This window comes from Phacochoerus africanus, chromosome 4 (genome assembly GCF_016906955.1).
Source record: "Phacochoerus africanus isolate WHEZ1 chromosome 4, ROS_Pafr_v1, whole genome shotgun sequence".
Lineage (NCBI taxonomy): Eukaryota > Metazoa > Chordata > Mammalia > Artiodactyla > Suidae > Phacochoerus > Phacochoerus africanus.
This window is the reverse complement of record NC_062547.1, coordinates 87,917,415-87,931,407: the sequence shown is the minus strand read 5'-3', so window position 1 is coordinate 87,931,407 and position 13,993 is coordinate 87,917,415. Positions and strand designations below refer to the sequence as shown.

Sequence of the window (13,993 nt, the reverse complement as noted above, 5' to 3'; positions counted from 1 at the left end):
GTTCCCATCGTGGCGCAGTGGTTAACGAATCCTACTAGGACCCATGAGGTTGCAGGTTTGATCCCTGCCCTTGCTCAGTGGGTTAAGGATCTGGCGTTGCCATGAGCTGTGGTGTAGTTTGCAGACGAGGCTCGGATCCCGAGTTGCTGTGGCTCTGGTGTAGGCTGGTGGCTACAGCTCCGATTCGACCCCTAGCCTGGGAACCTCCATATGCCGCGGGAGCGGCCCAAGAAATGGCAAAAAGACAAAAAAAAAAAAAGTGGAATGTTCTATGAGAAAATGCTCAAGGTACTGTTTGTGAAAAAGTATTGCAAAGCAATATGTGTAATATCAAACCATTTCTGTTTAAAAAGTACATATTTGCCTAGTCAGTAAATGAGCATGATATACAACCACGTGTAGCAGACATTGTTCTTAGTATTTTTTCTAATTGTTTACAATAAACCTATGTTAGTTTTGTAACATGTATTTTAATTTTAATTGAAGTATAGACGTATTGGAGTTCCCGTTGTGGCTCAGTGGAAACGAATCTGACTAGCATCCATGAGGATGCAGGTTGGATCCCTGGCCTCGCTCAGTGGGTTAAGGATCGGTGGTTGTGGTGAGCTGTAGTGTAGGTCGCAGATGCAGCTCGGATCCTGCATTGCTGTGGGTGTGGTATAGGCTGGCAGCTACAGCTCCGATCTGACCCCTAGCCTGGGAACCTCCATATGCTGGAGGTGCGGCCCTAAAAAGACACACACAAAGTATAGACATGTTATTATCCATGTTTTAACAGTGACAAAGCATGCAAATAAGGTTACCAAAGAAACTTTTTTCCTTCCCATCTTATGTCCATCTGTTGTTAAAATAATCTTTTTAAATGTTTGATTTTCTAAGTTTGAGTTTGGGGAGTGGGTTAGAATCTATGGCTATGAAAATGTGGCCAAACCAAAAAAAAACCTTTTTTTAAACTCTGTGGAAATCATCCTTTCCAATCTACATCAAGTGTTCTTTTAGTAGATGTATGTCATTTGATCCACCTAATTAATTGTTTTTCCTTGTGTGGAGATCTCTTTAATTTGAGGCATGGTCATTCCTTTAGAAACTAGGTACAGTCCGTTTCTAACGGGATGGTTGGTAATGAATTTGAGAGCAGGGTCTGCCTGCACTGTCCTTACAGCTGAAGGGGAACAGGTGGCCTGGCCCGGTCTTCTTCCCTGCCATTCCCTGGGCCTCGGTCCGCCAGGCTTGGGGCTGGGTGCTTTGACACTCAAGGGCCAAGCAGATTCCCTCCTTCCTCCGTTGTCCTTCTCCTCTCCTCCCAACCATTGTCCTATTATCAGTGCGTCTGTCCATCCATCGCCACCCTCCCACCCCCACCCGTCCTGCCTCCTACATCCCTACAACTAGAGGAAGGCCCAGAATCTGGACTTAAAACATTCGTCCCAAGAGTAGGGTGGGCTTGTTACTGGGCTTTTGTTTTTAAAACTTAACAGCCCTACCTCAGTATTTTACGGCCACGGTGCTCATTTTTTTCTAAAACTATCTTTTCGAGGCCCACACGGTGCATTTTTCTGTTATCGCTGAAACCCAGCTGCAGATGAAAACTTACCATCGCCCGACCAATGCCAGAGCCTTAGCGCTGCAGCGGGGCGGGCTGGTGGGCGCATCGAGGACCCTGCAGGCAGGGAGCCCGGAGACCGGCGGTGCCCGCCAGAAACCGTCGGAGCGGAGCCGGGGCGCGAGCCTCCCTGCCTGTCACACGCAGGGCACTGAGGGGCGCGCGTGCAGCGGCACGGGCACAGACCCGGAGGGGTCCTGGCGCGCAGCAGGGCGACCCCGGGTCCCACTGCCATGGGGGAGGGAAGTCGTCCCTGTGGGTCTAGGAGCTGCATCTTGCAGGCGTGCTCTGGTCTTGGCGTATGAGTCTCAAGACGTTGGGAGAATCGGAGATTTGGTGGCGGGCGCCTGGGGTTCGGGGTCACATAGCTCTAGGGGGCGCTCTGGACATGGAACGGGAGTAGGGGCTCAGAGGGGTCCCGCAGCCGAAGTTGCAGGGCTCCCACTGGGCTTGCCGAGGCTGGGATGCCCGCTGGTGGGTCAAAACCCAGAACCTCGGCCGGTCAGGACGGAGGACACCCTCGGGTCCCTGCAGACTCACCTTCTTGGCCTTTTTGTCCCCAACCGGAGCCATATTCGAGGTGTCCGGATGGTACTCGAAAACAGATTTGGATTCGAACCGACGAGGTTTCCCTTTCGAAGCCTGCAGCTGCCCAGCGGCGGCAGCGCAGCTCTTTATACCCGCAGCTCTCACGCGGTAGGTTTCCCCAGCCTCCCCGCGGTCCAACGCGGGCCTCCGGCAGGGAACACGCCCCCCAGCCTTTTATCCTGGCTCCTTGGGAATCGGCCTCCTGAGGGAGTGATCGAGATTATTCTTGCCAATAGGTGAACTCGTCCAGAAGTAAGTTAAGAAGAAAAAAACAAGTAGGTTGCCATCTGCTCGGGTTTCAGCTCTACCTGTGCCCACCCCCTCTTTTCTTCTGGAGGAGAAATCCTGATGTACTCCTCCTTGCCTGGGATCCTGTTACCACTACTTAGGTCGCCATACCAGGCCCCTAAAAATGCCATCCAATGCCCAAATATTTGTCAAAGGCCAAGGATACAAGATTCTTGAACGAGAAGGCCATGCCCTGGAAGAACTTCAGCCTAAAGTGTGACCTCTGTGATTATATGTCCAGTAGTTATGGATCCAAACAAAATATGGCCTTTACAGAAAAGTCTGATACTGACCCTGCATTAGTGCATGTGTTCAAAATGACCTTCTCCCCTTAAGTCCAAACATGCCTTGTACTTTCTATCAATATCTTTGCAACATTTAACAAAGACAAACACTTCACCTTTGTATATGACAGTGGAAATGTACTTTAGAGATGTCAAACATTCAGTGTGAAACTGTCTAAAAATGTACAGGCATTTCAGAAACTGGAAGGAAATAGAAATGTTAACAGCAGTTATCTGTTGATGGTAGAGTTAGGTCTTTTATTTTCTTCATTGTGTTTTACTGTATTTTCCTGAAATCTCTTTACAGTGAAAATACATGACTTTAAAATAATGAAAATATTGCTTTTAAAATGTACAACATGATAGAAAATACCCTAGAGAACAATTTAAAAATATGAAATAGAGTTCAGAAACTGTTGTCCAAATACACAAAAGCACATAAGGAAGTTTTGTATGTGGAACAATAGCCTCTATTTTAACAAATGCAAGGAAAGAAATTACTGTAGCAAACGATGAATTAATACAAACTTTGTTGCTAAAATTATGTGCACTTGAAACTGAGAAGTAGAAAAGTCCTTTTGCTTCAGGTAATTGTCAGGTTTGAAATAGGAAAAAAATAGGAAGGTTGATGGATGCATATATTATAATTCAAATGATCTATTATTTCACTTGTCCACCAAGACTGAGGCATGAGGTAATGTAGGCATCCTTCACAGTGCCTAGACTTTATACCATGAAAGCTTTGGAGTATCTGAGTAGGTAACAGCTAAGTTACTTAACGCGTTAACTGCTTATACTATTAACCTGGTGAACACTGGTGAGACAAAGAGGTTCAGAGTGAGCCCAGGTATAGCTGCATAGAACAGTTGCAGTGGTGGATACCAGGAGCTAGGGGGCAGTATCAGGGCTCCCATAGTCAAAAACAGAAAGCCTATACTCTCACTTTCATAGTTCATCCAAATTTAGTAAAACTTAGGAGAGATTTTAAACTAGCAGCACTTAAAAAATGAATTGAAAATTTTTAGTACGTTAATATAGACACATGGTAAAAATGTGAAGTCTTTCTCTGGCTGCTGTTCCCAGGTCAAGTCCTGCCTGGAGGTAACCACTATTTCCTGTTCTGTTCTCCTAGACTAGGCATGTCTAAATGTATACATGTATAGACAAGGATTTGTATTTAAATGTAGAAAATTTTGTTTATTTAGTTACTTTTCCACCTCCACTTTTTTTTTTTTTTTTCCTTTTAGGGCGACACCGAAGGTCCCAGGCTAGGGGTCCAATCCGAGCTGCGCCCGCCCACCTGTGCCTGTGCCACAGCAATGCCAAGATCTGAACCCTGACTGTGACCTACATCACAGCTCAGGGCAACTACCAGATCCTTAACCCACTGAGCAGGGCCAGGGATTGAACCCTCCTGGGTTGGTTACTGGCTGAGCCACTACGGGAACTCCCCATGTCCACCTTTTCCAAAACAATTAATAGGCAGCTGTTGAAATCATTTTGTTTTTCTTCAGCTTCTTGATTTGTTCTACCTCATCCCCTGCCTCAATGAGGTCCATTAAAAAAATTCATGCACCACTATTCCTTTAATTGCTAATGACATGCCCAGCTTACGGAGTACTTCCTATGCGCCAAGCATTACTGTAAGCCTTTCACATGTAGATATTACTCCCTCCTCATGATTCTGTGGGACAGACACTCCCACTTTGTCCTCAAGAGCTGGGAAGTCAGGGAGATAGAAGAGTTTTCAGCATGATCTCTGAAACTCCTGTGCCGCATTCCCAAAAGTGCAAAGTACTCAGGTGGCTTCAAGGCCACCTGGGCAGTGAGATCTGTAGTAACGGTTCCTGGGAGGCTGCCCGTGTTCTCCGTCCCCTGCAGGAGAAATAAGATGAGGAAGGTCTGACTGCTGAGGGCTTTGGCCTCCTACAAAGACATTTGATGTTAAAAATAAATCCTGAAGGGAGAGAGGAGGCTTAGAGATGGAGGTCCACTCCCTCAGTTTTATAACCTCAAAAAGAGAGGCTAGTGCTTTGCTCTTCTTCTAACCCCATTTACTCATTCAACAAACATTTAAGGCCCGTTTGTACCATGTTTCAAACACCACGCTTATTACTAGAGATAAAGGATATTTCTCTTTATCCAGAGACAAAGAATATTTCTTCCTTTCCCCCAAGGGGGAAAAGACACCATCTCATGTAAAAGTTAAAATGTCACCTTTATCAATATGTGGAGGAAAAAAATATCAGGACTGTTCATTTTCTCTTCCATTGGGGTCATCTTTAAAAATGAAAGTGACTTTTCATATAAACTTTTTAAACTCAAAATGTTTCACTTAGCCTTCAAGCCAGTGAACATATTTTACGTTTTAACATCATGTAGAACAGTGTTTGCAAACTGGTGACATGGAAATGGGGCCAACTTCTGTGTTTCCTTTGGCAAGGGCAGTGTTTTTAAAAAATCGAATGCGAATTCCCTTCTGTGGCGCCTTCCCGTTGGCCAGCATGCCCCACACCCAGTTGTTCTACCCTCAGTGGGTTCCCATACTTACCTTACCTGGAAGGCTTGTGACTTTTCAACCTCCACCGAAACCGAAGGTATATTTGGGGTGATCAAATCTACGTGAGATGTCCTTTGGTCTGAGTTCTCCCAAAGAGCCCCCACACTGAAGGTTTCATTTTCTATAGCCACTCATCTCAGTTATTATTATTATTATTATTATTATTATTATTATTATTAGTTGTTGTTGTTGTTGTTGCCACTGCCCAGAATCATCAAAAAGGGATGGGGGGTGGGCTTTTCATCTCAAACCCTCTTCCCTGGGTGCACAGGTTTTCCTCACTTTCTCTCTTCTGGTAGTGAGTACACTGACCCTAGAACAACCCAGAGGCTCAGGGGGAGCCAACGCTTTGCACAGTTGAAAATCCGCGTGTAATTTATAGCCAGCCCTCCTTATCACGTGGTTCCTGCATATCCACGGTACAGCATCCTCCGATTCAACCATCTGCGAATCACATATTGCTCCGTAGTATTTACTACTGGAAAAAATCTACCTGTAAGTGGACCCAAGCATTTTAAACCCCTGTTGTTTCAAGGGCCAGCTGTACTTCGTTCCCTCTGTCGACTGCACTCAGCATGATCCCAACACAGCAGGCACTTTCTGAAACCACATCGCACAGTTACTCCCCTCAAAGGGCCTTAGTTACTTTTGTAAATTCAAGCTGAAGCTAGGTGGCTTCAGATGTTTTTTCTTTTTTTTCAAAAATGATTTTTATTTTTTCCATATAGCTGGTTTACCGTGCTCTGTCAATTTTCTACTACACAGCAAAGTGACCTAGTCCCATATACATATATACATTGTTTTTCTCACATTATCCTCCATCAAGCTCCATCATAAGTGACTAGATACAGTTCCCAGGATCTTATTGCTTATCCATTCCAAGAGTTTGCCTGTAGTAACCCCGGATTCCCAGTCCATCCCACTCCCTCCCACCTCCGGCAACCACAAGTCTGTTCAGTTGGCCTAGCATGCACTTAGAGCATAAAACAACCTTTCCCCAAGTTCTTTCTTTGCCTTCCCCTTGTGGTCAGCAAACACTTCCTTAGGCTGGCTGGGAGGGTGCCTCTGGCTCCTGTTGCTGCCTTCAACTTCTGCCCATTCCTAGTTCCTGGAGAAACAGTGGGTTTTAACTTTTGCCAGACTGTTCAGGGCTTCTTTCTATCTCTGGTAAAAATGCTTCTCTCAGAGCTCACAGTTCGGCCAGCCCATAGTCTCCTGGATTCCACGGAAGAGTCCTCTAGCCAATGTTCCTGTGAATTTTGGACACCCCCAGGTTCCCAAACTATCTTCCCAGCATGGTAATTGCTTCCGCTGTTCTTTCCAGCTCTGAAACGTTCTCTCCTCTCCTGCCTTGCCTTTAATGCTTTCTCACAGGATCAGTAGCCTGTCTTCTTTGGACACATGCCCTTTGGCTTCTTTCTTTAAAAAAAAATAAACCCAGAAACTATAACTTGATGAGCAGTTGCTACGTGGAGTTAGCTCTGCTAAGTGCCTCATAGGCATTACGTAATCTTCACAGTAACCCTAGGCGGTAGGTCCTCTGCCATCCCCATTCCACTGATGACAACACTGAGGAGCACAGATAAAGTGGGCACCTTCCCAAGAATATGTCAGGAGCAAGCATAGAGCTGAGAGGACTTCAGCCCAGGCTGAAGACATCAGGGATCCCGCTCTTTAGAGCTACTCTCTTCTTCCTTTTCACGAAATGCTTTTTCTTTAAAAACAAAACAAACCCAACTTCCCTTACTCTTTATAACCTCATCCAACTCATGGCCCCCTCCCATTCTCCGGGTCAGGAGAAGTCCAGATTCACTGACCATGCAATTAATCATTGATAGAAAACAGTCAGCCCAGCCCAGGTCATTATCTATATGATGAATCTTGGACTGTGTGTGACCCCTGGGTTGTCCAGTCATACTGGATCTTTGTGGCTTTAAATGGGTACTGGAAAAGAAAAGCCATAATGTCCTGGGATATCCAATCAAACCTTGGTTTTCTTCATCTTTGTGAGCCGCTAAAGATGAGTTAAGACATCTCTTGCCTCTTTGGGAGAAGATGGAGCAGAGGCTAAAGATCCCCTTTTCCCATGGGGCTGGCCAACGATGTCTATGTGGGCCATCCGCGCCTACATGCAGCTCCTGATTTGGGGAGTTTGCTCTCCAGGGACAACCCCATGTCCTGGTCCAGAGCCTGCAGGGGAAATACACACCATTGTTGGTGGATGTGTGGTGTGATAAGTGAGAGATGAAGATGTAAAGAAAATATCACTGGCAGCTCAGAAAAAAATCTGGTCCTGTGGGGTGAGATGTGGTGTCAGCCCAGGAAGTGTTAGACCCAAGGGCTCCACTGAGGGGCTTCCATTTGATGGGAAACACGCTCCTGGGCTGGAACCAACGTTTCTTTTTAAAGGACTCCTTTTAAAAAAATCAAAAAAAATTATTGGAGTACAGTTTACTTATAATGTTGTATTAGTTTCAGGTGTACAGCAAAGTGAATCAGTTGTGCATATATAGCTATCCATTCCTTCTCAGATTCTCTTTCAAATAGGTTATTAAACAGTATTGAATAGATTTCCCTGTGCTGTACAGTAGTTCTTGTTACTTATCTATCTTGTACAGTGGTGCATATATGTTCATCTCAACCTCCTAATTTATTTCTCCTCCCAACATTTCCCCTTTGGTAACCATAGTTTGTTTTTGTTTTTTAATCTTTTTTTAGGGCTGCACCCGCGGCGTATGGATGTTCCCAGGCTAGGGGTCAAATTGGAGCTCTAGCTTCTGGCCTATGCAGTAGCCACAGAAACACAGCATCCAAGCTGCATCTGCCACCTATGCCACAGCTCATAGCAATGCTGGATCCGTTGAGTGAGGCCAGGGATTGAACCCTTGTCTTCATAGATGCTAGTCAGATTCATTTCTGCTGAGCCACCATGTGAACTACCTAGGTTTGGTTTTGAAATCTTTGAGTATGTTTCTGTTTCATGAATAAATTCCTTTGTATCATCTTTATTAGATTCCACATATTAATGATCTCATATAATATTTTTTCCTTTCGGTTTCCTATGGGTCCATACTTCACTGGTTAGCTGCACCCAAAGGGGATTAGGTGAGGGCTTTTAGCTTGATAACGACCATGGAAATCTTGGTCCAAGTAAAACATTTCTTGGGGGTGGGCTGGTGCATGACTGTTCTACTTTCATTACTAGCGCACAGCCCGCAGCTGACTTAGAAAAGTAATAACACTCTGCTAAGTAGTAAAAGGATCATTGCCCACCAGCCTCTGAACCTCAGGAATATAGGAACATATGTATTTTTGAAGTTAATATATGCATATAGTAAGCACCCCAAAGAGTAAAACAAAGATATACAAAAAAAATACAGTTCTTTCTAACTTCTTTTTTAAAAATTTTTTTTTTTTTAATCGCTGCACCCGTGGCATATGGAGGTTCCCAGGCTAGGGGTCCAACTGGAGCTGCAGCTGCTGGCCTACACCACAGCCACTGCAACGCGGATCCTTGACCCACTGAGCAAAGCCAGGGATGGAACCTGCATCCTTATGGATACTAGTCGGATTTGTTTCCGCTGAGCCATGACAGGAACTCCTCTCTCTAACTTCTTCCTACCCAGTTTCAACTCTTTTTGATAGTTATAACCTACCCAGCTTAAAGAATTTTTAAAAGAACTTGGCACTTTCAGAAACCAACTTCCAGTGATACCACTGCAAATCCATCAGAATAGCTAAAATAGAAAATGTTGGGGAGGTTGGGGGAGAAACTGGAACTCTTTTTGCTGGTGGTGAGAGTGTAAATTCGTATAGCTCTTTAGGAAAAAGTGTTTGGCAGTATCTTTTAGAGCTGTACATATCTGTATCAAGCAATTTCACTTGCTGAGTGAAAGTGTGTTTAAATGTTCCTCCAAAGACATGTACAAGAATGATCATAGCTGGCCATTCATAAACGGCCCACACTGGAAAAATGCCCATCAACAATTGAATGGGTAAATGAATTATGACACATTTACATGATGGAATTCTATGTGTAATGCAAATGATTCACTTATAGCTACATGCAAAAATAGAATCTTAGTGTTAAGTAAAGGAAGCCAGAAACAAAAGGGCAATACTGTCAGATTACATTTATATAATGTACAAAACAGGCAAAGCTAATTTAGGCTCTTAGAAGTCATAATATTGATTCCTCTAGAGGACATGGCAGTGACAAGAAAGGCATGGCGTGCTTTTGGGTTGCTGGTAATGTTCTAGTTCTTTGATCTTAGTGCTGTGTACACTGAGTGTGTTTAGTTTTTGAATATTCACTAAGCTGAGCATTTACAACAAACAGTTTTAATATGTACCTTACGCTCAATGACAAAATTAAAAACAAGGATAAAAATGACATAGAACAGCTTCTTCACCTTTGGGGCATCCCACAAAAGCCTCAATGAACTACATAAACTAAAAAAAACCTAAAATTAGCCAACGTAGATTTTGAATACAGTCATTTCACTGGTGGTAGGGAATGACTTAAGCAGACAATATTAAATCTAATTGTTTCCTTGTTATAAAAATAAACCGTTTGTAAAAATAAATTCAATATTTAATATATGTACATAAGGGGCCCCAAATTCAAAAGGTCATTAATTATTAATGTGATTAACTATACACTCATGACCTGGAATAAACTATAAGAAGAAAAAATGAAAACACTATTTCAGGGTGTCAGTTTCATTCTATTCTTAAATGGCTGTAGATCAGCATTGTATAATGTGTAGAAGATTTATAGAAAGTTAATTTTGTTTAAAATAATTAGTTAAGACATTCACTTGGTTCAAAATTCAGAAGTTACAAAAGGGTACCCTGTACCTGGGCACCCAATTCCCCTAGTCAACCAATGTTTCATTTCTTTTGTGTCCATTCAGAAATATTTTATGCATGTACAATAAATACATATAAGTATTCTCACATCCCCTTAACTAGGCAGTAGTGCCCCATAGATGTCTCTGCCTTGTGTTTTTTTTTACTTAACAATATATATTCACAGTCATTTCATATTAAGACAGGGAACTGGCTCTTTTTTTAATGGCTTAGTAACATTTTATTGTATAATAGACCAGGATTTATTTAGCTTGTCTCTGCTGATGGATAGTAACATAATCTCCATACTTGCCATTTCACATAAAGCTGAAATGAATAGCTTTCCACATATTTTTAAAATATATTTGAATAAATACAGGCATAGCTTGTTTTATTGCACTTTATTGTGATTCACAGATATTGCATTTTTTACACATTGAGGAATTGTGGCACCCTTGGGTTGAGTACGACTATTGGCACCATTTTTCTACCAGCATTTGCTCACCCCATGTCTCTATGTCACTTGGTAATTCTTGCAATATTTCAAACTTTTCCATTCTTATTATACTTGTCATGGTGACCTGTGATAAGTGATCTCTGATGTTACTACCATAATGTGGGGGGGCACCATGAACTTCACCTATATAAAATGATGACCTTGATAAATTTTGGGTGTTCTGACAGGTGGTTCCCCCACCCCTTTCCCTCTTCTTGGGCCTCTTTATTCCCTGAGACACAACACTGTTGAAATTAGGACAATTAATAACCCTACAGTGGCCTGTAAGTGTTCAAATGAAAGGAAGAGTCACACATCTCTTGGTTTAAATGAGGTATATCAGTTTAAGCAGGAATAGGTAGACAGCTAAACCTCTTGCATTGAACAGCCAGGTTGCGAGAGCAAAGGAAAAGTTCTCGAAAGAAACTGAATGTGCTACTCCAGTGAACGCATCATAAGCAAGGGAAATGGCCTTATTGCTGATAGGAAGAAAGTTTTAGTGGTCTGGATAGAGGACCAAACCAGCCACAACATTCCCTTAAAGCCAAGGTCTAATCCGGAGCAAGGTCCTAACTCTTCTCAATTCTATGAAGGCTGAGAGAGGTGAGGAAGCTGCAGAAGAAAGGTCTGAGGCTAGCAGAGGTCAGTTGATGAGATTTAAGGAAATAGGCTCTCTCCATAACATCAAAATGCAAGGCGATGTAGCAAGGGCTGATGTAGAAGGAGCAGCAAGTTATCCAGAAGATCTAGCCAAGGTCATTAATGAAGGTGGCTGCACTAAGCAACAGATTTTTATTGTCTGCAGAATAGGCTTCTGTTGGGAGAAGATGCCATCCAGGACTTTGACAGAGAGGAGAATTCAATGCCTGGCTTCGAAATTTCAAAGGACAGGATGACTCTCTTGTTAGGTGCTAATGCAGTTGGTGACTTTAAGTTGGAGCCAGTGCTCATTTACTATTCTGAAATCCTAGGTCTGTTAAAAAATATGCAAAATCTGCACTTTGTAAGTGGAACAACAAAGCCCAGATGACTGCACATCTACTTACAAGGGGTTTACTGAATATTTTAGACCCATTGCTGAGATCCACTGCTCATAAAAAAAAAAAAAAGATTCCTTCAAAATATGACTTCTCGGGGTTCCCGTCATGGCTCAGTGGTTAATGAATCCAAATAGGAACCACGAGGTTGCGGGTTTGATCCCTGACCTTGCTCAGTCGGTTAAGGATCTGGCATTGCCGTGAGCTGTGGTGTATGTCGCAGATGCGGCTCAGATCCCAAGTTGCTGTGGCTCTGGCGTAGGCTGGCAGCTACAGCTCCAATTGGACCCTTAGCCCGGGAACCTCCATATGCCGAGGGATCAGCCCCAGAAAATGCAAAAAGACAAAAGCAAAACAACAACAACAACAAAAATATGACTTCTCATTGATAATGCGCCTGGTCACCCAAGAGTTCTGATAAGAGAGGTACAATGAGATTCATGGTCTGTTTGTTGACTTTCATGCCTTCTGAGGCAGCATCCATTCCTCAGCTCATGGATCAAGGAGTCATTTTGACTTTCAAGTCACATTATTTAAGAAATACAATTAATAAGGCAACAGTTGCCCTAGATAGTGATTCCTCTGATGGATCTGGGCAAAGTCAACTGAAAATTTTCTGGGAAGGATTCACCATTCTAAATTAAATGCCGTTAAGAACATTTATGATTCATGAGAAGAGTTCAAAATATCAACGTTAACAGGAGTTTGGTTGAACTTGATTCTAACCCTCATGGATGACTTTGAGGGATTTAAGACTTCAGTGGAGGAAGTCACTGCAAATGTGGTGGGAGTAGCAAGAAACCGGAATTAGAAATGGAGCCTGAAGATGTGACTGACTTGGTACAATCTCAAGATAAAACTTTAAAGAGGAGTTGCTCTTATGGCTGGGCAAAGAAAGTGGTTTCTTGGGATGGCATCTACTCTTGGTGAAGATGATGTGAAGACTGTGGAAATGACCAAGGGTTTAGAGTGTAGGATTTACAAACTGAGTTGATAAAGCAGTCTCCAGGTTTAAGAGGATTACTCCAATTCTGAAAGAAGTTTTACTGTGGGGACAATGCCATCAAACAGGGAAATCATTAGTAGAAGGAAGGGTCAGTTGATGTGGCAAACTGTTATCTTACTTTAAGAAATTGCCTCGGCCACCCCGACCGTTGACAACCACCACCCTCGTCAGTCTTCAGCATTCAACATCGAGCCAAAACCCTCCACCAGCAAAAAGATTACGACTCACCGAAGGCTCAGATGATAGCATTTTTTTTTTAGCAATAAAATATTTTTACATTAAGATTTGTTCATTATTTTTTAGACATAATTCTATTACACACTTAATAAGCTTCAGTACAGTGTAAACAATCTTTTATACACCAAGAGAAACCAAAAACTCATATATATGACTAGCTTTTTTTTTTTTTTTTTTTGCGATACTTGCTTTATTGCAGTGTCTGGAACCAAACCCATAATATCTCTGAGGTATGCATGTATTTAGCAAATCTGGATGACTAGTTAACTTTGTATTATCAGATGTTCATTTGCTTTCTCCACTTGGTCAATTTAGTTTTGAAACTACAACTATCAAAAATGAGTTTTAGAGTTAGAGTCATAAGGGTTTTCAGGTAGAATGGATTGATCCATGCATTCACTTATTCTTTCAACAAATAATTATTGAGCCCCACTTTATTCTCTCCAGTGAACAAAAGAGATAAAATTTCCTGACGTTGTGGTATTCACATTCTGGGATATAGTGGGTGAGGTGGGGAGAGGAGACAGACATCTGCAAATAAATAAATAAATTATATATATATAATATATATATATATTAGAAAAGACTAAATGCTCTGGAGAAAAAAACAACAGGGATGGGGAATAGGTTATTCCAGGAAAGATGTTGCAACTTTAAATAGGGCTGCTGGACCACTATAGGGACTTGTCATTTATCCAAGATGAACTGGGGACGAGTTCTTTCCTTCTTTTTAAATAAAATTTTTATTTTAAAATAATTTTGCAAAAACAGCCCAGAGAGTTTAGCTTCTTACCCCCCTATAGGTCCCAGTGTCAACACACTACCCCTTATAACTTAATTCTGAGGATTTCTGCAAGCAGGTTGGCTCACCCAGTTTTGTTCCTTGATGTTATCATCTCATATTGCGGTGGTGCATTTCTCAAAACTAAGAAACCGAGATTGGTACACTCCTATTAAGTAAACTCTAGACTTCAAAAAGCTTTTTATCTGTTTTTCAAGTAATGTCCTTTTTCCCTGTTCCTGAATCCAGTTCGGACTACTAG

General features: G+C 42.5%; 1 protein-coding gene and 1 pseudogene across 1 annotated transcript in view; one reads left to right on the top strand and one right to left on the bottom strand.

Moving 5' to 3' along the window:
- BHMT (betaine--homocysteine S-methyltransferase) overlaps positions 1–2,797 on the bottom strand; it is a 24,622-nt gene extending 21,825 nt beyond the window's left edge. Inside the window, exon 1 of the mRNA XM_047774471.1 lies at positions 2,144–2,797. Coding sequence (XP_047630427.1) covers positions 2,144–2,176 — 33 coding nt within the window. The 5' untranslated portion in view covers positions 2,177–2,797. The remainder of the gene's footprint in view (positions 1–2,143) is intronic.
- Positions 2,192–13,993, top strand: LOC125124699 (tigger transposable element-derived protein 1-like; annotated as a pseudogene).